The sequence below is a fragment of the Nelumbo lutea genome, chromosome 7 (genome assembly GCF_056320005.1).
Source record: "Nelumbo lutea isolate HS-2025 chromosome 7, American lotus-T2T, whole genome shotgun sequence".
NCBI lineage: Eukaryota > Viridiplantae > Streptophyta > Magnoliopsida > Proteales > Nelumbonaceae > Nelumbo > Nelumbo lutea.
Genome location: NC_142690.1, coordinates 53,757,652 through 53,783,957, shown reverse-complemented (window position 1 = coordinate 53,783,957; position 26,306 = coordinate 53,757,652). Strand labels below are relative to the sequence as shown.

Sequence of the window (26,306 nt, the reverse complement as noted above, 5' to 3'; positions counted from 1 at the left end):
CCTAATCCCTGTCAACCTTGTTATTTTGACTCCACTCCTAGGTAATTCCAACCTACGCATCATCTATCCAGTCGACTTCCTATGCATTATCCTTTGCTCCAACCCAAATGTCTCAAATTGGCCAATCATCACAGGAAAAGAAAAAAAGGGTCCTCGCCCTTTCACCTTGCTTTTTAAAATCATTTAGCTTTCAGATAGTCATATCTTTTCCTACACTATGGAATATAAGTTAATGTTTGATCATCAAATATATTTTAAAGTCCCTCATGGTATTAAAGTCCCTTATGGCATTAAAGTCCCTCATGGCATTAAAGTCCCTCATTGCATTAAATTCGCTTATGGCAAAAAAAAAAAATGTCTTGTATCATCGCATAATGAAAAACTCAATAGCATCATTTTTTTCTTTCATCTAAAGCATCCATAAATTTGTTTTCAAATCATCCAAAATTTTTCAAAAAAATCCAAAATTTCAAAAATCTTTCATCCCAAGCATCCAAAAATTTTCATACAAATCTCCTCCATTATCTAAAAATCTTTCATCAAATCCAAAATTTTGGCATGCACCTAATCTGAAGTTCTTTGCATCATCTCCATAATTCTTTTGTGCAAGTTTCTTTCATCTAAGTTGCCCAAATCCAAAAGTCGTTAATCATCTTACTTTCTTTCATCCAAATCATCCAAGATTTTTGAAAACCATCGAAAATCACCAAAATTTCTCACCTTGTGCGATTCGCCTTCGGGCATAATTGAATACCCATAAAAAATCATCAAAATTTCTTATAATCGAATACCCATCGGAATTTATCAAAATCTTTCACTTCTTGCAATCCACCTTTTGGCATAATCGAATACCCATAAAAAATCATTGAAATCTCTCATAATTGAAAACCATCAAAATTTATCGAAATCTCTCATAATTAAATACACATCAAAATTAATCGAAATATTCCTCATCTTGCAATCGACCTTCGGGCATAATCAAATACCCATAAAAAATCATCAAAATCTCTCATAATCGAATACCATCAAAATTTATCAAAATCTCTCATAATCAAATACCCATCGAAATTAATCAAAATCTTTCTCATCTTGCCATTTGCTTACGGACATAATCGAATTCCCATAAAAAATCATCGAAATCTCCCATAATCGAATACCCATTGAAAATCATCGGAATATCTCATAATCAAATACCCATAAAAAATCATCAAAATATTTCTCTTTATGCGATTCACCTTTGGGCATTAATCAAATACCCATAAAAAAAATCGAAATCTCTTACTTTGTGCGATACACCTTTGTGTGATCCATCTTCGAGCATAATTGAATACCCATCGAAAATTATCAAAATCTTTTGCTTCGTGCGATCTTACTTTGGGAATAATCGAATACCTATTGAAAATCATCAAAATATCTCGCTTTGTCTAATCCACCTTTGGGCATAATCGAATACCCATAAAAAATCATCGAAATTTCTTGCTTTGTGCGATCCGCCTTTAGGCATAGTTGAATACCCATTGAAATCCTTCAAAATCTATCACTTTGTGTGGCTTGCATTCGTGCAAAAGCTTGGAATCAATCAAAACCATTCACTTGACATAATATAAAAAAAATATCCCATGTGAGATACCTTCAAGAAAATCACTCAAGAAAAACTTGTAGTTCGGTCATTCCTAAAATCAATTGAAGAATTTCAAAATTTTTTGCCCCCTATAATGGCAGTATGTCAAGAAGCACAGAAAACTTGATATGTTGTAACCAGACCACCTTATACTCAAACCATCCTTATAAAATGCAAACTATTACCGGGGCACAATCCAGCATGTGTGTCTAGGTTACCATTTCTAAGAGTAATCATCCAAAACTGATAATAGTCAGAAATAAACCTCAGGTCGTTCCCATGTACCTCACACTTGGAACCAAGATACAGTTCCTTCTGAACAGCATACAAATCTGGGTCATTAAGATGAGACAAATGTTGTCCCCTGAATGATCTAGGAAAAGGCTTTCCAACACTTAATCTGTTATCGGCTTCTGTGACTATGCCGAACAGAGAATGTCTTAGGATGGACATCAAAGCAATCAACTGCAGCCGGGCTCCCCATCTTAGGAGCTTCAGATCCAACCTTGTTACAGTAGTTCCATGAGTCTATGGCCAATCTAAGGTTAGAATTTCTCATACCAGGATCTCCCACAACGGAATATTCAGGTCCAGGCCACTCGTAATCATCTAATTGACCGAAGGAAACAGTGAAGGAAAAGATAGAAAGGAAGGAAAGAATAGCTAACACCTTAGCCAATTTGTTTGTTGCAGACGCACGCACTGCAGATAAACAGAAGAGAAGAGAAATCAGTGTAACGGAACAGAAAATGAATAAGAAAGAGAAACAAAGGAAGGGAGAAGAGACTTACCGTAATGATTTCTCGGTGTTGAATCGGACCAAGTGTAGTGTTGATGATGCTGTGTGTATGCGAATGAGAGTGAGAGTGAGAGGCAGATTCTATTTACTATTTATAGAACAAGAATCCTACTTAGATTAGTAACAGGTGCTGGAATGGAACTCTGTTAACCGACTTAATTAACCGAGTAACAGATAAGATTGTGATTGAAACGACAAGAATAGGAAATAAGACAGCCGGCCAACCGAAAAGGAAGGCTAAAAGGTTGGAGTTGGAGTAGGATTATTAGTAGAAACGGCTGCTGGATTGGAATTCTTAACCGACTTAACTAACAGACTAACAGATACAGAGATTATTAGTAGAAGCGGCAATAATAAGAAATAAGAAAACCGGTCGTCAACCGAAAAGCCTAAAATGTTGGAGTTGGAGTTGGAGTTGGAGAGTACTTCGGACAATCACAACAACTAACGGCTGCCTTTTTATGGCAGTTACTAACGCTCCACACCGACCAAAGCTGATAGCTCTTTTTGAAAATCGGGTCGGGTCGGGTAGGGTCGGGTCTGGATCTAAGTGGAACCAGAACCGTCCCGGTTAATATTCCGGACAGTTATACTGAGGACTAAGGGTGTAAACGGATCGAATTCGAATTAGATCAGGTAATATTAGAATTTGAACCTGATTACAAAATCCAATATCCGAATTCGATCCGATATGCGACGGATATTGAAAATTAATATCCAAATTCAAACCCAATTAAATATTCAAATATTCTATTCGAGTTGATTTTGATTAATTGATTATTTTAGATAATTAATAAATATTTTATTGATATAAAGTATATAAATATATAAATTATTTATATAACTTAATTATTATATATAAATTATATAAAATATTTCATATATTATATATAAGAATTAAATAATCAGTCGAATTCGGATATTTATCGATCGAATCAGGCCATATCCGAATTTGAATCCGATTAACTATTCGATAAGAATACGATATCTGAATTCGACCGATTAGATATTCAAATTATCCAAATTCGGTTTGATTATGTCGAATATCAAATTCAAAATCAGATTTTCGAAAACCGTTGACACCCCTACTAAAGACTATATATGTTTTCATTAAATAACAACTTAAAATTTTAAATTTTGATATTATAACCTTAACATAATTGATAAAATTTATTTAATTAATTATACATATTTTAATAAATTAAATATCTTTTAGATGTTATTTATCAAATACTCGGTAAAAGCAAGGAAAAAGCGAAAGGCTAAGAGTGTAGATAGCGCATTACCACTATATTCAAAAGGTCAGAGATTCAAGAAGAAGTTTCTCTTTTGCCCTGAGGGCTTTTATAGGGACACTCGCATTAGGTCAGGCATAACCGCCACTGGGCTCCTGCCATAGCCGTTACCTGCCAGGGCTGCGCAGGTGGCCGTTGTGGCGTACGCCTCGCCCAGGTGAGTGACACATTTCCAAAGTGGCTGGCACACCTTTGCCTGTTGAGAGACATGGACGTCGACTATCGAAAGGACTGGGACTACACCATCAGTAGAGGATATGGCGCAGTCTCACCAATACGGTCTATCAGTCGGAAGCTTCCTGAAGAGCGCTAGTGCGGCTCTTTCGCGAGCTATTTTGTGGCGAGCTTGAAACACTCCAGGATTACACTTAGTCGAATTGGTCCTCGGAATGACTTGTCTACTAGGGAGCTTGGGCGAGCTAATAACTTTAGCTCGCGAGCTACAGTTGCCTCGGAGTATCTCTTCAAAGATAGCACGAGGAACCCGGAGTTCGCATCGCGGCGGACTCCTTCCCTCGTGAGCTGTAATGTAGCGGACTGCTTCATGGGCCCGTCACTTGGTCGCACCGGGCTTCAACGCTAGGTTGTCGCTCTTGCTAAGTCAGCATTTACATGTCATCGTTTCATAGGTTTGGTCAAATCATCCTTCATCAAATGGCATTGTAGGGGGAGGGAGGCGCGACCACCAAGAAGTTGTGTTTGAATCTGACCACATAAGGCCATGTGTCGACTTCTACAGGTACTGTTATTTTCCCAAGGGGCCGGACTTCTTCTCCGCTAAAGCCCACCAAAGAAGTGTCTGTAGGCTTTAGGCCGCCTCTCTGTAACTGAAGTTGGTCAAACACAGCTTTGAAGAGGATGTCGGCTGAGCTGCCTGAGTCGACGAGTATGCGCTTGACCTCGAAGTCGTTGATTCTTAGCTTTATTACGAGCGTGTTATCGTGAGGATAGTGGACCCCTCGCGGATCATCTTTTGTGAAGAAAATTGACTCTTCTGTCCTAGGCCGCTTTGGGGGGTTCTGCTTCTCTCGGGTGGCCTCATGAACTGACGTCCGGGCTGCCACTGAAGTGCAACCCGCAACGATCGAACCTCCCACTATCATGTAGATGCTCCCCCGAACTGGCCTCTCCTTCGAAGGCTGCCTCTGCAGTTGTTTGGCCAGCTTGCTGCTGGACTCGGGAGCATCCTTACCGTGCTCCCCTTGCCAACCTATTTTATTAGTATTGTTATTATTATTTTGTACAAAGTTTCTCAGATATCCGCGACGGATGAGCTCCTCTATCTCGTTGTAGAGGTTTTTACAACTCTTGGTATTGTGACCGTGATCTTTGTGAAAACTGCAATACAGATTCTTATTTTTTTAATTGGGATTCCCCCTCAGATGGGGTGGCCACTTCATGTACGGGGCATCCTTAATCGCCATCAGGATTTCTACCCGCTTTGCATTCAGTGGGGTGTAATAAGCTCGATCCACTACAGGAGCTCGGAACAATTGACCCAGCTTTGTTCCTTGAACTGTATCCTTTTTCTTTCGGCTGTCCCCTTGACTAGAAGGCTCTCCTTCCCTCTTTCTTTTTTCGGGTGCGCCCTCGCCCTTCTGGTTGATCTCCTCTTCGGGTATAACCGCCACTAGGCTCCTGCCACAGCCGTTACCTGCCATGAATGCGCAGGTGGCCGTTGTGGCGTACGCCTTGCCCTGGTGAGTGACACGTTTCCAAAGTGGCAGTCACGCCTTTGCCTGCTGAGAGACGTGGATGTAGACTATCGAAAGGACTGGGACTGCGCCATCAGTAGAGGATATGGCACAGCCTCACCAGTACGGTCTGTCAGTCGGAAGCATCATGAAGAGCGGTAGTGCAGCTCGTTCGTGAAATATTTTGTGGCGAGCTTGAAACACTCCAGGATTACCCTTAGTGGAATTGGTCTTCGGAATGACTTGTCTGCTAGGGAGCTCAGGTGAGCTAATAACTTTAGCTCACGAGCTACAGTTGCCTCGGATTATATCTTCAAAGATAGCACGGGGAACCCAGAGTTCGCGTCGCGGCAGACTCCTCCCCTCGTGAGCTGTAACGTAGCAGACTGCTTCATGGGCCCGTCACTTGGTTGCACCGGTCTTTAATGCTAGGCTGCCGCTCATGCTAAGTCAGTGTCTACGTGTCACCATTTCATAGGTTGGGTCAAATCATCCTTCATCATATGACATTGTTGGGGGAGGGATCATATTCCCTGTGAAAATTCCCATCCCCGTCTCTGTGAAAATTCCCATCCTTGTGCCCATCCTCGTTCCCGCTAACAGAGATAAGGTTATCCTAATCCCCATCCCATAGGGATTCCCACTTAGGAATGGCAACAGGGCAGGGATCATATTCCCTGTCCTGCCCTTGATTCTGAAATTAACCCCCATCCCTGTTCATGATCCTTGCTAGGGATAAAATTTGTCCTCCATCCCTGATCCCCGATGGGGATGGGTTTCTCGTGGGGACCCAAATCCCAAACTTCTTTTAGATAATAGAATTTGTTTTGAAAAATAAATTTACTTAAAATAAACAAAAAATTTAAATTATAGATAATGTTTTAAATATGTTTTGATATATATATATATATATATATATATATTCTACAAATAATACAAATAATATACATTTAATATAAATAACATTTAAATATTTATATATATATAATTGGGGCCGGGGACCTTAATTCCTAGCCTGACCCTAAACCCGGTTGGGGATTCTTATTTATCTCCGTCACCATCCCTAACCCACCAAAACAATCTCCATCCCCGATCCCATTGGGTTGGGGAAGTCGGGTACCCGTTAGTGATGGGGAAAATTGCCATCCCTATCCCTAATTCCTGTGATTATTTGTAATGTCAATCATTTTGTTGATGTTTTCTATTTTATTTAAAAAAATTAAAAATAAAATAATTAAAAATTATAACCATATTGAAAAAGATACAAACATATTCAACCATATTATTTTTAAAAATATTAACATATAGACACATGTATAGATATATTCATATATAAATGTACATATGTGTACATATATACATATATTAGCAAAGATCCCATAAGGCGCAGAGCTCTCTCCCAGTCCTCGCCCCAATCCAACTAACGAGGATGAAAATTTCCCCATCATGATCTTCGTGGGAGAAAATTATCCTCACCCCCACACCATTCAGGGCAGATCCCCATTGGGTCAAGGAAATGGGGAAAATTGCCATCACTATTCACAAAAGCTATAAAGTATATATGGCCCAAAAGTCAATTTCTCACTTTGCATTCAGGTAGAGGTGTAACATGGGCCAGGCCAGGCTAGCACAACCCACTTGCACGGACCACGCCAGTCACTTTAAAAAATGCCAAAACTCTAAGAAATCAATTTTTAGCCAAAATGCCTATAAATCCATCATTAAATCTATATGATTCCCTTTCGATGGTCTTGGTTATGCTACATCACCATACTTGATCCTCAAACAAACTCCATAACACAAAGCAAAATCATCAAATAACCAATCGCACAAAATTTCAAACCTAAATTATCGGATTTAGACAATCATCCATTAACACCTCCATTTGACCGTTGAAAAAGTAAGATTTTGCTTCAGACACTCTCATTGATTGAAAAAGCATAAGCTAAGAGTATGATCTGAACTAAAACAATCAATCTTCACCTTTGATCAAAGATCTATCACTTCCATTAGATTTAAGATGTTCGAAAGTGCCAACCCACCAAATTTCATCCCAAAATTCCCTTTTTGACCCTTTATCAAACAAAGATTCTATTTCTACAAATCTCATTGACCCGAGCTTGTCAATCATACATCTCAATCATCCCGAGCCTATTTGACCAATTAGACATCACCACTAGGTTCAGAAACCCAAAAAGCCCCGGCACACAAATTTCATGACTAGATTCATCAGTTTGGCTGTTAAACTAGAAAGATTTCATTTTGACGCACTTGATTAAATTGCCACATCATCTCATCTGTCCCAACCTGAAGTCCCAAAAGGGTAATGGATGATGCCAGACCCATTCTTGGCCCATTAGAACACTTGGACTAATCAAAATAGAGCCTAATAGATCCAAAAAACCCAAAAACCTAAAGATACCCACACTTAAAACCAAGAAAAGACAAAATAGAATTTTAAAGTTTATCAAATTTAGGTTTTTTGCCACTGTCAGCCCCAAATATGGGGATGCAACGTCTGGCACACCCCAAGCTCCCATTGGACACACAAAACCCATGAAAGCCACCCCTAAATCAAAGAAAATGTTCCACCAAATAGGTAAGCTTGACTGGACATCTATTTCTTTGATGAATCTTTACATATTTTTGTGAAAAAACTCTATTAAATACCAAGCACTATAACTGAGCGAATTCAAACCAGACCCCCTTCCCTTTCTCTATAAATACTGATTTAATTTGAGCTCAAAGGGGGGGACTAGGGGAGAGAAGAGGGAGATAAGGTGGAAACCTAAGGGAGGCACCCAATGAGAAAGATTGAGGAAGAGAGTAGTTTCCTAATTTCTGTGATACACCCATTCCACTTGTAATCCCAAAATCTCTGAAGCCAAGCTCAAGCCTCATCTCCTGTCTTCCAAACTTAATACTAGAAATGCTTAGCTCAACTCCTGCCTTACTCAAGTTTCATTTGAAGTCCTCATAATTGCTAGAAAACTTTTGACAAGGTACATACGAATGGTAAGTCTCTTTTAGTTTTTCTGGGTTGCTAGAGGTTCTAAAATGTTGGGAGAACCCGTGTGTTTTGATAAGGATTTAAGAATCCTGGCATATTTCTATATTCCACATCTACGAGATAGTACTTTTTTATGTTCACATGGCTTAACATTCTTAGGAGTGCCCTGGGGTGTGATCCCTCAAATGGCCGAGGCTTCCAAGCTGCGCCTGGCCAAGGTCACCGTATCCTTCCTTTTTGGCGAAGCATTTAGGTTATTCTTAGTGTTTGTTCGTTACAAGCCGAGATTGTTGGCCGATGATTGTAGTTGAGGTCCCTGTCATTCCTTGCCTTACCGTGAAGGCAGAGGTGACATATGGCTCACAAGGGACCATGTGTCTTGACCATTGTCCAGTCCGAGTGTGTTACCTCAGAAGAGGTGGTACGCGTTGGCCGGTTGTGTGGCCGAGGGGTCTTGGCCAATTGGCAAAAATAAGGACTTGTACACTAAGACACTGAGCTGAGGGGGGAGGAACTTTGAATTCGTTGTTTAGCTAATAGGGAGTACATTCACTGGTAATATATCTGGATGTTTTCCGAGTTTCATGTCTAAGGGATAGGTCTTTCATTCAGATGCTCAAGCCGAAACGTGCCGGGGCCGACAATTTGCTTGATTCTATAGGGACCTTCCTAGTTGGGGCCGAGCTTTCCTACACCCGGCTTGGGCACCATGACTTTTCTAAGGATGAGGTCTCCATTATAGTGTCTTTCTTTCACCCTTGAGTTATAGTAGTGAGTGACTATCTGCTGATAGGCTACTACTCCGATCTGCGCCTGTTCTCGGACTTCTTCCAACAGGTCTAGGTTAGTTCTGAGCTCCATGTTGTTCTTGGCTTCTCTGTACGCCTTGGTTCAAAGTGTCAATTGGTCGATTTCTACTAGAATGATGGCCTCAGTACCATAAGTTAAGTTGAATGGGGCTTCTCCCATGGCTGTACGAGGTGTCGTCCAATAGTTCCATAGGACGCTATTTTGTTTGTTTACCTAGAGGCCTGTGGCTCTGTTGAATCTGGTCTTCAGCTCTTCTAGGATAGTCCGGTTGGTAACCTCCGTTAGGCCGTTCATTTGGGGATCGCCCACCAAGGTGTATTGTTGCTTGATGCCGAGGGAGGCACACCATTGTTGGAATATCACATCGTCGAACTGCTTCCCATTGTTGGTGACTAGCATGTAGGGGAGGCCGAATTGATAGATTATGTTTTTCTGGAAGAAATTTTGTACTATTCTAGCTATGATGGTAGCTAGGGGCTCAGCTTTGACCCATTTGGTGAAGTAGTTGATGGCAATAACGAGGTACTTTTTGTTTTTAGTGGCTTGAGGGAATGGGCCGAGGAGATCCATGCCCCACTTGGCGAAGGGCCAAGGGCTACTGAGGGCTGAGAGTGTTGTGGCTGGCTGGTGGGAGATGTTGGAATGTCTCTGGCATCAATCGCACTTCCGCACCAACTCGACTGTATCCTTCTGAACTATTGACCAGAAATACCTTTGCCTTAGTGCTTTTTGGGTCAAGGCTCTTCTTTCGAGGTGGTTATTGCAGATGCCTTCATGAATCTATCGGAGCACATATTCACCCTCCTCTTGGCAGAGGCATTGGAGATAGGGCAAGGTAAAAGATCTTTGGTATAGCTTCCCTTTGAGCCAAGTGTAGTGGGCGGTCTTCTGTTGGATTCGTCTAGCCTGCTCTTATCGTCAGGTAGCTATTCGATCAAGAGGAAGGCAATGATAGGATCCATCTAGGGTGGCTTGGCTTGCACTGGGAGTATTTGGTCTTCTTTGATGGTGGGGCGAGATAACCTTTCTACGCAGACAGTGTGGCCAAGGGATATGCTGGAGGTTCTTGCCAATTTTGACAAGGCATCTATTCTCATGTTTTCGAATCGTGGAACTGTTAGATAGTTTTTGTATGCCCTTAGCTTCAATCTGATTTGATGTACTTTTAATATTTAGTGTAAATAAATAAAGTGCATGCTTGATTCATGTTGTTTGGTATAATTCTGTGTAAGACCCTAAAACTGGACACTTATTGAGACTCATGTTAGTTTTAAATGTTCACAGCCATTAGATAAGTCTGGGGAGATTTATCCTGTCAAGGCTGATACTAGTGTGCCACCAATTGGTGGGATGGCCTGTCTCGGCCACCAGGGTAAGACCCAAGGCACATGCAATATAGGATTACTCGAATCCTTGAACCGGACCAGATTTCCAGTATTACCCTGGACCTTAGAGACAGATGGGCAAAACTGGAAAGTTACACCTCACCCCTAGACTCGATTATGACACTTCACTAGGTGTCAGATCGGGCTGTCTTTGATATGCCAATCAGTGAGATCCTTAGCGGGGATCAAAACCTGGGCATGTTGGGGCAGTCTGAGAATTCATCTGAGTGGATGATCATAGTGACAGGATCAGCCCCTTTGTCGGACAAAGGTAATGATCGGGAATGCACTCTCTCTGATGGAAACCAAACTGCTGGCAGTTGATTTCAATCGTTGGAATTTTGTTTTGCAAAATTTATATATATATATATATATATGGTTTTGAAATGTTTGCAAATGGTTTTAATTCCCGGGATCCATGTGAGTAGAGAGTGCGGCACTATTCCTTGCAGCCGAGGGAGAGGTCCTCTCTTGTCAGGTAGTGCTTGATCATTAAGGGTTGGGAGGTTAAGTGTAAGACCATTTAGGATAGTACCTGATGGGCTACCTGCCCACAGTCCCTAGATTTTTATAAGATGGCTTGGCCCAGGGACCACTTAATGTAAATGTTCGGCTAATAGGGTCCATGTGATGGGCTCAGGGCTTCATTGAACTTTTTAGTGAATTTGGCTGGGCCTTGTAATAAAGGCTTGGCCGAACCCATGTGGCTGGTGTGTAGATCAATGCTTGGGTCCCATTCCATACAAAGAAGCCCAACTGGGTAGCAGATAGGAAAATAGTTAAGCACTGAACACTTAATGGGCCAAAAGCCCATTTTTGAACTGGGCTGATATGATCACCCATCTGTGGGGCAGATCTGGGGTTAAAGTTAGCAAAATGATTGGGCCTTTAACCTTATCCATTATAGGAGACCAAATTCAAATCATATTTGAATATGGTAACCTCCTGATAAGATCAGGAGTAAGCTAACTTAATCTGCAGATAGGATTAAGATCATCCCCTATCCAAATACTGATTTGGATTGGGATAACTCCTAATTATGAGGTTTCTTAATCAAGAAGAAAAGAGGAAAAACCCTAAGAGATAATAATCAGATTTTGAACCTAGGGTTTTTGCAAGAAAAACATCATGCGAATTGAGATTGGATCTCATACACACTCTAGAGAGAATAGAAGCAATTTCATCCATCTTCACTTCAGGAGTTCTCTTCCACCCACCGCCATTCTTTCTTACAAGATTCGATCTTTGAAGAAGAAAGAAATCAAGAAATTGGTTCTTGACATCAGTTTTGTAGAAAAGACTGAAAAGATTTGGTACTTAGAGTTTCCAGTGGATTCTTGCGAAGGATTCAATGTGTAGGATGCACTTTGCTGGTTCTGTTCCACATACAGCTGTGTCATCTTCAGCAGGAGCGGATCTTGGTGTCCTCTTTGGGCGTTAACACCAACTTTGGGAGATACTGCTTATCTGGATCAGGTATAGTTCCTCCCTTCCCTTTTGGTTCAGATCTGGTTCGATTATGGTACAAGTAGGATCCTTGAATATTGTATTCTAAATTTAGGGAATACGATTCCCAGTTGGAAGAAGGTAGGAAAATTTTTTAAATTCGCCCACCCATTATGCAATATTTATGGCATCCATTAGATGGATCCTACCATTCTTTCAGGAACTTGTTATAGGGAGAGGTGCTAGAAGTGGTGGATGAGCTCTCGCACCTTGGCTTGGTACTTGGTCATTCTCTGCTCCCTGCCTCGTACTCAGCATTGACCTGGTTCACTACCAACTAGGAATCACCGAACACCTCACTACCAACTCGGCTTTATTTTTGGAGGCTGAAAAGTCAAACCTCAACGTGTACTCTACTTCGATGTTGTTTAGGGTAAGGAGGATGAGGTCGGCTCCACTTCCCTTGGAGTTGGATGATCCATCAACAAATAGCTTCCAGGTGGGCCGAGCTACCTCAACCGGATGAGGCCTTTCTTTTTCTTATTTTTCAAGGATTCGACGGAGGGATTAGCTGAAGGTACATTCTATCACAAAATCGGCCAAAGCTTGTGCTTTGATTACAGGCCTCGACTGGTACTATAGGTTGAACTCAGATAGTTTGATGACCCATTTGATTAGCCGCCCCGAGGCTTTTGTCTTGGATAGGACAACCTTGAGAGGTTGGTTCATCAAGACCATGATGGTGTGGGCTTGGAAATATGGTTTGAGCTTCCTAGCTGAAACCACAAGTGTGAAGGCTAGTTTTTCTACCTCGGGGTACTGGGTCTTGGCATCGCAAAGGACCTTGTTGACATAGTAAATTGGTCTTTGCGCTCCATCTTATCTAATCAACACTGAGATGATAATCTCATCTCCGGTTAAGAGATACAAGTACAACACGTCTCCTGGGGGCAGCTGGGTAAGGAGGGGTGGTGAGGCGAGGTAAGACTTGAGTTCTTCAAAGGTGCACTGGAAATCTTCCATCCATTGAAAGTCTTTTAGCTTCTTGATGGCCCAGAAGAAGGGCAAACTGACAAACAACATGGTGGTCCCCCTGAACGACTTCAACACCATGCTTAGTGGGGAATTTGAGGGCGAGGCGGTAGAAGGAGATGGCTGCTTTTAGTGCATGGAGGGTCGGCCTTCCAATAATGGCATTGTAAGGGGAGACGATCCTCACGGCTATAAATAATACAAATAATATACATTTAATATACATAACATTTAAATATGTATATATATATAATTGGGGTCGGGGACCCTAATTACCATCCTGACCCTGAACCCGGTTGGGGATTCCAATTTATCTCCGTCCCCATCCCCAACCCACCAAAACAATCTCCATCCCTGACCCCATTGGGTTGGGAAAATCGGGTACCCGTTAGGGATGGGGAAAATTGCCATCCATATCCCTAATCCCTATGATTATTTATAATGTCAATCATTTTGTTGTTGTTTTTTATTTTATTTAAAAAAATAAAAAATAAAATAATTAAAAATTATAACCATATTGGAAAAGATTCAAACATATTCAACCATATTATTTTTAAAAATATTAACCACACCAGTCACTTTAAAAAATGCTAAAACTCTAAGAAACCAATTTTTAGCCCAAATGCCCATAAATCCATAAATAAATTTACATGATTCTCTTACGATGGTCTTGATTATGCTACATCACCATACATGATCCCCAACCAAACTCCATAACATGAAGCAAAATCATCAAACAACCAATCGCACAAAATTTCAAACCTAAATTACTGGATTTAGACAATCATCCATCAGAGATTTTATTTCAACATGTATAACACTACGACTCTCCTCGAACCTAAAACCCGTGATCTACACATACCTAACATGATCAAATCCTTCCAACAGCCTCATAATCCCAATCCATACCTAACCACCAAATTTTATCCCAAAATTCCCTTGTTTGATCCAACATTAAGCTTTGATTTTGTTGTGACGAATCTTATTGATAAAAAAGCTCACCCATCATGAATCTCCTTTATCCAATCCTTATTTGACCAACCAGACCCTGCCACTATGTTCAGTGACCCAAATAACCCTTGCATAACAAATTTCACGACCAAACACCTCCATTTGACCGTTGAAAAAGCAAGATTTTGCTTTGGACACTCTCATTGATTGAAAAAGCATAAGCTAAGACTATGATCTGAACTAAAATAATCAATCTACATCTTTGATCAAAGATCCATCACTTCCATTAGATTTAAGATGTTCGAAGTGCTAACCCACAAAACTTCATCCCAAAATTCCTTTATTGACCCTTTATCAAACAATGATTCTATTTCTACAAATCTCATTGACCCGAACTTGTCAGTCATATATCTCAATCATCCCCAACCTATTTGACCAATTAGACATCAACACTATTTTCAAAAACCCAAAAATCCCCAGCACACAAATTTCATGACTAGATTCATCAGTTTGGCTGTTAAACTAGAAAGATTTCATTTCGACGCACTAGATTAAATTGCCACATCTTCTCATTTGTCCCAACCTGAAGTCCCAAAAGGGTGATGGATGATGCTAGACCCATTCTTTACCCATTAGAACACTTGGGCTAATCAAAATAGAGCCTAATAGATCCAAAAAACCCAAAAACCCAAAGATATCCACACTTAAAACCAAGAAAAGACAATAGAATTTTAAAGTTTATCAAATTTAGGTTTTCTGCCACTATCAGCCCCAAATATGGGGATACAATGTCTGGCACACCCCAAGCTCCCATTGGACACACAAAACCCATTAAATCCACCCCCAAATCAAAGAAAATGTTTCACCAAATAGGTAAGCTTGACTGGACATCTATTTCTTTGAAGAATCTTTACATATTTTAGTGAAAAACCTCTATTAAATCCCAAGCACTATAACTGAGCAAATATAGGCCAGACCCCCTTTCCTTTCTCTATAAATACTAATTTAATTTGAGCTCAAAGGGGGGACTAGGGGAGAGAAGAGGGAGATAAGGTGGAAACCTAAGGGAAGATCCTAGTGAGAAAGATTGAGGAAGAGAGTAGTTTCCTAATTTCTGTGATACATCCATTCTACTTGTAATCCCGAAATCTCTGAAGCCAAGCTCAAGCCTCATCTCCTGTCTTCTAAACTTAATACCAGAAACGCTCAGCTCAGCTCCTGCCTTACTCAAATTTCATTTGAAGTCATCATAATTGCTAGAAAACTTTTGACAAGGTATATACGAAAGGTAAGTCTCTTTTAGTTTTTCTGGGTTGCTAGAGGTTCTAAAATGGTGGGAGAACCATTGTTTGCAATTTTTCTTGACTAAGAATAAAGGTAGAGAGGTGAGGGTCTTAGGGAGATTAGTACCTAAGACCCAATAACATCACTTCAAAATCAGCCTTTGGAGAAATTGAAAATGTGTTCCTCCAGATTTAAGAAATTCTTGTAACAATTTTTGTTTTGTTCCAAAAGAAACTAAGCTTGAACAACTCCCGTATTGGGTTGCTACAACAACTTAGAGAGAGGGGTGCTTAATACTTTCCCTCTCCTAATCCTTGGGATCCAAAATCTCTTGGTTATGTGCCTTTTCCATGGAGAACTGAGTCACTATCAAAGACTTAAATTAGGTTTTTAAATATAAAAATAATGGCCCATTTCCTCTACAAAATTGGTTGTGACTCCATCTCTTTGAGCTGGCCATGAGCCACTTTGAGCTCATAGATGGCGACTCCACTGGGGAAAAGTAGAACCATTACTGGGTGTTGTTCAGACCTAGTTTCATTCTTCTTTTTTCTATTGGTAAGTTTAAGATTTGCTGGATTGTGATTCAAAATCGCACCTCAAGAAGGCTAGGCTTGATACACTTTCCCAATGCAATTCAAAATCACATTTTAACATTCTTTGGTGTGGGTGACGTCCTCATTGTATGTCCAAAACCATCATTAGGCCAACTCGCACCTGAAGCTTCACCCAGAACTATACCTTTGTCAAAATCATAACTATAGTCTCACCTAAAACACTTCTCCAGAATCATGCCTCATTTCGTCTCCAAAATCATCGCACTCCAAGAATCCAAAAAGAACCTTCCTAGAAGCTCACCACAACTCAGTTCAATCTTATCATAACCTAGAAGCCCAGAATCGCAATATAGTTCAATCTCATCGCAATCTAGAAGCTCATTGAAACTCAATTCAATCTCATCTTAACCCAAAAGCTCATCACAACTCAGTTCAATCTCATCACAACTCTGTTTAATCTCATTGCAACCCAGAAGCTCAAAGTTGCAACTCAGTTCAATCTCATCACAACTTAGTTCAATTTCATTACGACCCAGAAGCTCATCGCAACTGAGTTTAATCTCATAGTAACCTAGATGCCCATCGCAACTCAGTTTAATCTCATAGTAATCCAAAAGCTCAAAATCACAACTCAGTTCAATCTCATTGCAAGTTAGTTTAATCTCATCACAACTCAGAAGCTACTCATTGCACATTGGAACATACCCATCGCACTGTATTTCAGTTTTATCGCACCTCATTACACCCATCTACCTTTCCCGCGCCCTATTATCGCATCGCACCCTCTGTCATAGCACCTTTTTTTTTGGGTTTTTTCTTCCCCCCATCTTTTCCTTTGATAATCTCTCAAAATTTGTAGTTTTTGCTTTTTCTATAACTGAATATTATTAGCCTAGTTTTTAGATAGCAATAAATTGCATTTGTTCATTGTTCTGCTCTTTCCTTTTCTACATTTTAGTTAAAAATGCATCAAGAGAACTTAACTTCTATTAGATCCACAAATTTTTCCACTTAGAGACTTGTAGGATTGTTTGCAAACTTGAACATGTGGCTACATTCTTCCATTCTTTTATTTTATTTGTATTCATTTCTCTTGCATGCCTAAACACTCAGTCACACACACACTCTCTTGTAAATAGAGTTAGAATCCCTTTCCACCTATTAGGAGAAGTATAGTAGGTGTGTGCCTCTGGACTTTGGTCTTCAAAGGCTCCACCAAAACCTTCAAACTAGCCTCCAAACAGAGAAGCCAATCTGTCTATGGGTGGAGGTTTGAAGACTAGTTACCTTGTTGGAACCTTAGAGTCTAGAACCCACCTACATCGCACCTAGAATATCCATAGATAGAATCCTTAGATGAAAGCAGGAAAGAGGAATTGTACTATAATTAGGACTAAGACACTATGAGTGTTGCACTAAGTGGTTGCCATCATTAGAAGTAGGATTTAAAACATGAAGCTTAAACTCTTTTAAACCGAAAGTAACACCTAGGTTCAAATTTCCAAATGTTATCCAAGTCTAAGCTTGATCCCAAGTAAGCTTCAACATATCAAATCAAAGCCAAATAACAACAATAATAGATAGAAAAAAATGAAACCAATTAAACAAATCAAAATCAAATCTACAAATTTCATTTAAGATTCAAACTATAATAATAAGAAAATAAGGATAAGAAATTTAGGAGTTAAGATCAAAATCAAAACTACAATTATCAGAATCTAAAACTCTTAAATGACCATCTTCCAACTCTAAGTTTTTGTTCCCTATCTTACCTAAGTAGATGCATGACTCTATGAACTCAGCTCTTGAGAAGTAGCATCAAATGGCCATTTTGACCCCTTTCATTTTTTGTCCCATGTGCATCTCTTGGCTAAGTAGACACATGACTCTATGATCTCAGCTCTTGAAAAGTAGCATGAAAGGACATTTTTGACCCCTTTAATTATCTGTCCTATGTCTATCCCTTAGCTAAGTAGATGCATGACTTTATGAGCTTAACTCTATGAGCTCAATTCCTAAAAAATAGCATCAAAAGGCCATTTTTTTTTGGGTCTCTTCTATTCTGTGCCCATCTCTTGGCTAAGTAGGTACCTAACTCTATCAAAACACCACTTTGACCCATCCTAAGTATTCAATCTCCAGAAGGATCTAATAGATATATATGGTAAAGGGTCTAACCCTCTCGTGAACAAAATCAAAGGTTGTTTCATTCCCTCAACTAAACTTAGGCCAATTAGATGTTTAGTTCTATGAGTTACTTTTGAGAAATAACATCAAAAGACCACTTGAACCTTCATATCTTCAAAACTCAGGGATGTCCAATAGGTACACATATAGTGTAAGGGTTAATATTCCCTTAGCTAGTGTCAAAAAGACATTCTCATGAGTATTGCTCTTATCACCAAGGACTGGGGCACTCAACAAATAATTGCACAATTCTCAAAGTCAACATCCAAGATATAGTCAATGGCAGACAATATCCCTTAAAACATAACTAGAATATGTAATCAAATTTGTAACCTTCTCAAGAACTACGACTAGTCTGATCCTTCACAATGGGTTTGGGTGCAACCCAGATAACCAAATAAAAATAAAACCTTAGGACTCTCAAATAAACACCTTTTAAACACCACAAGTTTTTGTTTTGAATCCTACACCACCACCTCAACCATCCAAAATAGAAGCGAAGAAGTTCAGTTCGTTACCTTGCTAACCTTACCAACTTTTTCCCATCTTGGTTAAGAAAGGACACCTTCATTTATTGCTTTGGAAACTTCCTGTAGATCCAAAGAATTTCAACCAGAAGGTTTACTGTGCTTACCATCAAGGACCCGGACTTGAGACCAATGAACGTTGGAAATTGATGTACATTATCCAATGCCATGGCCAATGGCTCATGGCATTGAAAGGCATGAAAAGCATTTCTCATCCAAAGGGAATAAAAAGGGAAAAATAAGAAAAGCCAAGAAAAGAGTGCTAAAGGCACCATTTGTCAATTTAAGCATCTGAAACCAATGTTAAAAGAATATTCGAACCTCCTATTTTTTTTTATTCTGAACCTTGTCCTAAGCTATATTTCTTCCCTTCTAATAAGACCTCCCTAATCTTTAAGAGATTAGCAAGTTGGCCTTGGGCACACCTTTTTTCACCAGCAATGATAGAATTAAGTGTAAGCCCCCCACACCTCCCCAGATGAAAGATAAAAAAAGAAAAAAAAGAAGTCAGACCTGTAAACACAAAACCAAGGGCAAAAGAGTGAGAAGAAATAACAAAAAAACAACAGAAAAAGAATGATATATTGCAAACTTGGGCATATCAAGGCACAATAAGTTCGATTCATCAAAGTGGTAAAGATTCAAGGCATGTTTGGAACCGTTTATGTTTATTGAAAAAATGGTGCCACTCAATGCCAAATCAACATGATGTGCAATAAACATTTTTTGGCTTCAAACTCACTGTTTGGTATGCACATTTATTAAAAAATGAAAATAAACGTTTATGCATTTATTTCTCATATTTTTAGTGAAAATAGCAGTTGGTTCCTCCAACGCCTGGGCGTTTCACGAAATGAGGCATTGATGTGGAGCCTATATGTGTGTTGACGTTGCCCAAAGGTGGTGATCCAGTGCAACCCAGATCTACCATACTAAAGGTGGTTATCTTCCTCACTTCGATAACCTAGTGTTAAAGCACCAAAGAGAAAGTCCTTTGCCGCTAGAGGAGAACACCAAGAGACCTCAGTCCAACGACGATTGGAGAGAGGATTCTTCTCTGGAGGGTGGAGTAGCTGCCGCTAGTAAGGTCTTCATTTTCTCCCTATATTCCCCCTATTTTCTGTCTAATTTCTCTTTGTTTTCTCTTTTCTCCTAACTTTTGGCAATATCTCTATTTTATTTGAATCGAAGTGAGTGTTGCCACAACTGAAGGTTTTAGAGAGAGGGGGAGAGAGTGTTTTTCATATCTTTGATTTATATCTCTGATTTGCCGCCGGTATGTTCTCTGAGATCTATTTTTGTCAGTTACTGTTTTCTATTTTTTGTTTGTTATTTTGAGGTAGCATTTAGCTAAAGATTTGAGAAAACAAATGTATGTCTTTGTGACATAGAGGTTGCCTAGATTTATGTGTTTCAAAAAAAAATGTATGTGCTTGAGAAAACAAATCTATGTGTTTCCAAGAGATAGTAACCCAATTCTAAAACATGAAAAAAAAACTTAGAATTAGAGTTAACTAGTTCTGTTTGTCCTATAGTTGTTCCAATGAGCAACATTGGCTAGATGCCAACAAAATGTGGTTTGTAGTTTGTACCAAGAATCAGATGTTGCATGGAATGCAGATATGAATGTGTGGATCTCATCCAAGTATTGGCTGTATTTGCTGTCAACCTAAGCTAAAGAAAGAATAATCAGGATGATGTTTTTAAGTTAAAAAGATTTTAGGTGGATACACCGAGTAACCAATATTTTAGGTGGTGGAGAATTGTGGAAGTAAGTTAAGGAGAAGGTAAATTCAAGGACCAAATTTTCATGGTTGATCGGGTAACTATGGTTTTTGGCCAAGAAAAAGAATATGAGGAAGCTCCTTGCTCTAAATAAAATGAATTAACAAGAACTTCAATTCTATCAATCTTTAAGTTGTAACTTGAAAGAAAGTAATACCAATGATTTATTAAACCAATTAATGTTAAATTGAATCATATATAATAATTTGATTCACCAGCCCATCCACTAAATAGGATCGAACTGAACTATGACTTGGCAAATATAAAACATTGTTGATCTATTTTGATGGACACCAGTCAAAAGTGGTAAATTAAGACGTGCAAAGATTGATAGATAGAGATAGAGAGAGAGAGAGTCAAAGTGAAAGTGTCATATATCCACCGTTGGATGTGGATTATATCATATATTTACTGTTGGATCTGAAAATCGGTTTTCAAATTGAAGCATATGTAATCTGGATTGTTGGATTGACTAATGTATCATATACACCACAATGAAAGTGTCACACTGAAACATCCATATGGCTATTTCTTGAAATGCCCCACCAAACAGCATGAAATGGAAAAATGTTTATTGTTGCTGAAGTGTAAAGGGGCGTTTCCTGAAACGCACAGATTAAACTTAACCAAACTACAAAGTGAAAAACGTTTAAAGTGGGCGTTTATCAGATAAATGTTTTTCTGATAAACCTCCACCCAATAAACATAAATGGAACCAAACACATACTCAATCACAGAACCAGAAGTGAGACGGAGAGAAATGAGAGGAGCCATCGGTGGGCGCTCTCATTTCTGTAATTCCATCATTCACTGTTTCGTCGAGCTTGCGCTCTACAACGATCACATCGTGTCTTCTTCGACAACGATGACAAATTCACTCTTCCGAGATAATAATAGGGTTCTTACTCACATCGTAAATTGCTACTCGCTCTACATCCGCGGCGATGATGATGGTGTTGAAGATCTCGATAAAATATTCAATAAACAAATGGAACAAGAGAGGGATGCCGCAGCTGAGAAAGTTAAGTCGTTGGGGAAAGAAGTGGCTGATATTGAGCCCAACTTGAAACACTGAGGTCGGGGCCGTCCGAGAGGGAGGTGCTCGAGAAAGATAAATCTATGCTGGAGAAGGATGTGCAGAAGTTTCACACAATTGTTGAGGATCTCACTAACGCAATTGTGATGGTGGAGAAGACTTTGAAGGATTAGGAGAAGGAATTGGATGCCAAACTCCAAGAGAATAAGAGGATTTCTGAGGAGAATGAGGAGACGGAGAAGAGGGTTGATGCGCAGACTGTGAATGCTAGGGATACGGAGAGGATGAAGAGGAAGCTCCATGCTGTGGAAAGAGATATTGTGGAGACAGAGCTTGCAAGGAACGATTGGGAGGAGAAATGTTGGGACCTTGATGCCACTCTAGCAGACAAGCTTAAGGAACTTGAGAATCTCTCAATTGAAGGCCATCAGGCTCTTAGGAGGTGAATTGCTGAGATTTGCTTGATGATTTGCATTTTGAATTGTTTTTGCCAATTCATCTCTAACTAGTGTGCTGGAGCTGCGTCAGTTATCTGATTTAGAAGGTATATTGCTTCATGATCTAAATAGGTCAGAAGCCATTTTAGTTTTAATTTTATAATCGAAGCATTTTGGTTTGTGGGTTTCCTGAGTATTATTTCAAATTCCATTCCATTATAGCTTTTAGGGCTGGTTTATTCCTTGTGTAGAAATTAACATGAATGTTTTTGTTTTCATTTATTTTTGAATTTTCCGCATCAGCATGCATAAAAAAAATACACGTTCTTGAACTGTGTTTTCGTTTTGAATATCAAAAACAAGTTGGTTTTATTTAAAAAAAATCATATTTTAAAATAATCAAAATTATAGTTTTCAAAACAGAAATGGATTTTGTAGTAAAGATATTATATAATTCATTTCTTTTTGAAAGGTAAGGTAAAATTTTTATTCCATAGAGAAAACACAAGGTACAACAGATTCCAGGATACAGAAAGACTAGTCTAGAATCAAAGATAGATATTATATAATTCATGTAACATGATATTAAATAAAAAGATGAAACGTAATATTTAAATCAGAAATTTAACATGTTTTGGTTGATGGTGCATACTGGCTCAGTTGGTAAGGTTCCTGGCTGGTTGTGGTTGAGAGTCTTGAGACTTTGGGAACAAATCCCGCCAACACTAGGGTTTGGGGGTTATTGGTAGGCGGTAGGGGGACAGGCTATCCCTGTTCTGTGGCCCTATCAAGAAAAAAAAAGAGAGCATATTTTGGTTCCAGTTTTGGAAGCAAACAACACATATAACCAAGAATCTATTTTCTGTATTTTTGCTTTTTTCTTGGTTTGAGGAATCAATTTATTTTCAAATCAGATAGTTTTGATTTGTTTTTGAAACTCACAACATGAAAAACAATCCATATTGAAGAACACTTCCTTCATGGCTACCACATTGTTTCCTTTTTGTTATTTCCAGGCTAAAGATCGGAGACAATTATCAATATGTGTTGAACGCCAAAGGATCAACCCCTGCTGAGTTGTTGGGAATTGACTACAAAGGAAGACTAAAACCTGCCCTTAGTGAATTTATGGATAACATAAAGAAAAGCTCCAAGGCAAAGTTGAAGGAATTGATTTCTATTTGACAACAGTCTGTGGAAAATGCTACTAAGATTGAGGGCAAAAGAAATTGCCTTGCAGCCCTTCAATCTAGGATTGATGAGGTATGTGCTTGGGCTGGTTTTATACAACGGTCCATGGTATATGTTTGTTGATGTCATGAAAATTTTCCTTTCATTTTGTTTAGTAGATGCTCAAATTTGTTCTGGTTGTATATTTGCAAACAAAAAATTTGCAGGTAATTACCTTGTACCTTTTGTTAAGGCTGCAGCAGTTACATGATCTGTCTGGTTCCAATGATATTGAGGCTTTTCAAGTTCTGTGGCTTGCTTCATTATTCTGGATTGTTGGAACTTTGAAGTTAAACTTTCTTTTACTTAAGATAGGAAGAACAAAAGGAAATAAGATGTATATCTAGTTTAAGTAAAGTTGAAGGAATGACACAGTGTCCCATTTTCTAACATTATATACTTGCAAAAAGGGGTCTAAAATGTTGCCTTTGTTGCTATGATATTTGATACAAAAAATGCATTCATCTTGTACATTAGATATTCATTTATGTCAAGTAAGCAAAGAGATAAAAGGGAAATGTTATGTAAATGCGTCCTCAAGAATCCATTGAGTGTTGGATTCTAACGTGTGCTCGACACAAACCCAGAAGTGCCAAGCAGTTTTTTTGCCTCTATATATATCGACTTCAATGTGTGCATCCTATTCTTTATGTTTGGGGTTTCCATGTCAACACCATATCATCTCACCATCTCTTTACAAACATGTGTATGCAGATGTCATAAACTCTTTATCGACCTTGTTGCCTAAGACAACCTTCTCTGCCAATAATTCTGTTAATGTTTGGTCCATTGAATCATTCCATCTAATCTGCCTACTATGCTTAGACTTTGGTGTAGCTAGATGTGACACAGATAGGGACTTCCCCTTTTGCCAGTCTCCTGGGTGACCACTAGCCGGCACTTGTGAATGTTTTACCGACACCATTCTTGGAAACCAGTCTCATATCATGAATTAGATGGATTCATACACAACTGAAAAATGAAATTTAAAACACACTTAAATTTGAATAACAAACACGTGCCAACATTCAACATACGAGCATCTAATTCAGATTTAGTACCACTAAATATAATGTATGCTTGTATAGCAATAATGAAACTGAACATGTTAATAACCACAACATTAAATGAAATCAAACTATTCTCAATGTGATACAAATGGTTCATCAATAATAAAAGCATATATGAAGCCAAAACCATTGGTATCACAACAATCCATCCCATCAGACTCCTTTTTGAGTTTTTGCCAATCCCGAAACATCTCCGAACCGAGCTGATCTCTAAATGAGGTCCACCTTGCAAGTTCATTTCTTTGGAGTTGTTGTGTTAAGTTGTCATCAATTGGTGCATCATCCATGGGCTCACTCCTATTGGCATTGGAGTTGCATGCATCTGTATTCCAAATATCCTGTCGAGTTTGTACATCATTTGGATCAATGCCCATTATGTGATTATGAAGGACACAACATGCAATTACAATCTTAACCTGTGTAGGGAAATCAAAGTGTTGGGTGGAGTCTAAGATGGCCTAGTGCTTCTTTAATACACCAAATGCACGCTCTACTGCGTTTTTCAATGCAGAATGCCTATGGTTGAAGATTTCTTTTGTGGATTCAAGTGACTGTCCTCAAATCTCATTGAGGTGGTACCGTGTGTTTTGATAAGGATTTAAGAATCCCAACATATTTCTATATTCCACATCTACAAGATAGTACTTTCCTACGTTCACATGGCTTGACATTCTTAGGAGTGCCCCAAGGTGTGATCCCTCAAATGGCCGAGGCTTCCGAGCTGCGCCTGGCCGAGGTCACCGTATCCTTCCTTAGGTTATTCTTAGTATTTGTTCATTACAGGCTGAGATTGTTGGCCGATGCTTGTAGTTGAGGTCCCTATCATTCCTTGCCTTAGCGTGAAGGCAGATGGGACATATGGCTCACAAGGGACCATGTGTCCTGACCACTATCTAGTCCGAGTGTGTGACCTCAGAAGAGGTGGTACGCATTGGCTGGTCGTGTGGCCGAGGGGTCCTGGCCACTTGGCAAAAATAAGGACTTGTACACTAAGACACTAAGCCGAGGGGGAAGGAACTTTGCATTCGCTATTCAGCTAATAGGGAGTACATTCATTGGTAATATATCTGGATGTTTTCCGAGTTTCATGTCTAAGGGATAGGTCTTCCATTCAGATGCTCAAGCCGAAACGTGTTGGGGCCGACAATTTGCTTGATTCTATAGGGACCTTCCTAGTTGGGGCCGAGCTTTCCTACACCCGACTCGGGCACCATGACTTTTCTAAGGACGAGGTCTCCATTCTAGTGTCTTTCTTTCACCCTTGAGTTATAGTAGTGAGTGACTATCTGCTGATAGGCTACTACTCTGATCCACGCCTGTTCTTGGACTTCTTCCAACAGGTCTAGGTTAGTTCTGAGTTCTTCGTTGTTCTTGGCTTTGCTATACGCCTTGGTTCAAAGCGTCGATTGGTCGATTTCTGCTGGAATGATGGCCTCGGTACCATAAGTTAAGTTGAATGGGGCTTCTCCCATGGCTGTACGAGGTGTCGTCCGATAGGCCCATTGGACGCTGTTGAATCTGGTCTTCAGCCCTTCTAGGATAGTCTAGTTGGTAACCTCGGCTAGGCCGTTCATTTGGGGATAGCCCACCGAGGTGTATTGCTACTTGATACCGAGGGAGGTACACCATTCTCGGAATCTCACGTTATCAAACTGCTTCCCATTGTTGGTGACTAGCATGTGGGGGAGGCCGAATCGACAGATGATGTTTTTCCAAAAGAAATTTTGTACTATTCTAGCTGTGATGGTAGCTAGGGGCTCAGCTTTGACCCATTTGGTGAAGTAGTTGATGGCGACAATGAGGTACTTTTTGCTTCCAGTGGCTTGAGTGAATGGGCTGAGGAGATCCATGCCCCACTTGGCAAAGGGCCAAGGGCTACTAAGGGCTTAGAGCGTTGTGACTGGCTGGTGGGAGATGTTGGAGTGTCTCTGGCATCGATCGCACTTCCGCACCAACTCGACTGCATCCCTCTGAACTATCGACCAGAAATACCCTTGCCTTAGTGCTTTTTGGGTCAAGGCTCTTCCTTCGAGGTGGTTACCATAGATGCCTTCATGAATCTCTCGGAGCACATACTTGCCCTCCTCTTGGTAGAGGCATCTGAGATAGGGCTAGGTAAAAGATCTTTAGTACAGCTTCCCTTTGAGCAA

At 39.7% G+C, this 26,306-nt stretch overlaps 1 protein-coding gene across 1 annotated transcript; it reads left to right on the top strand.

Annotated features, from left to right (window-relative positions):
- The first annotated feature begins 21,092 nt into the window (after positions 1–21,092).
- On the top strand, positions 21,093–23,041 carry LOC148846425 (kinetochore protein NDC80 homolog). The gene is made up of 4 exons (XM_088955973.1): positions 21,093–21,404; positions 21,593–21,861; positions 21,929–21,988; positions 22,873–23,041. The coding sequence occupies exons 1-4, from the start codon at positions 21,093–21,095 to the stop codon at positions 23,039–23,041; spliced, it is 810 nt and encodes a 269-aa protein (XP_088812099.1).
- Positions 23,042–26,306: the final 3,265 nt, after the last annotated feature.

Bases quoted from the DNA above. Each gene is read 5' to 3' on its own strand.
- LOC148846425 (XM_088955973.1), top strand. From the start codon at position 21,093: ATGGAACCAAACACATACTCAATCACAGAACCAGAAGTGAGACGGAGA. The intron at 21,405-21,592 runs GTTAAGTCGTTG...TTGAAGGATTAG, and splicing joins GGGATGCCGCAGCTGAGAAA to GAGAAGGAATTGGATGCCAA. The intron at 21,989-22,872 runs GTCAGAAGCCAT...TGTTATTTCCAG, and splicing joins TTGCTTCATGATCTAAATAG to GCTAAAGATCGGAGACAATT.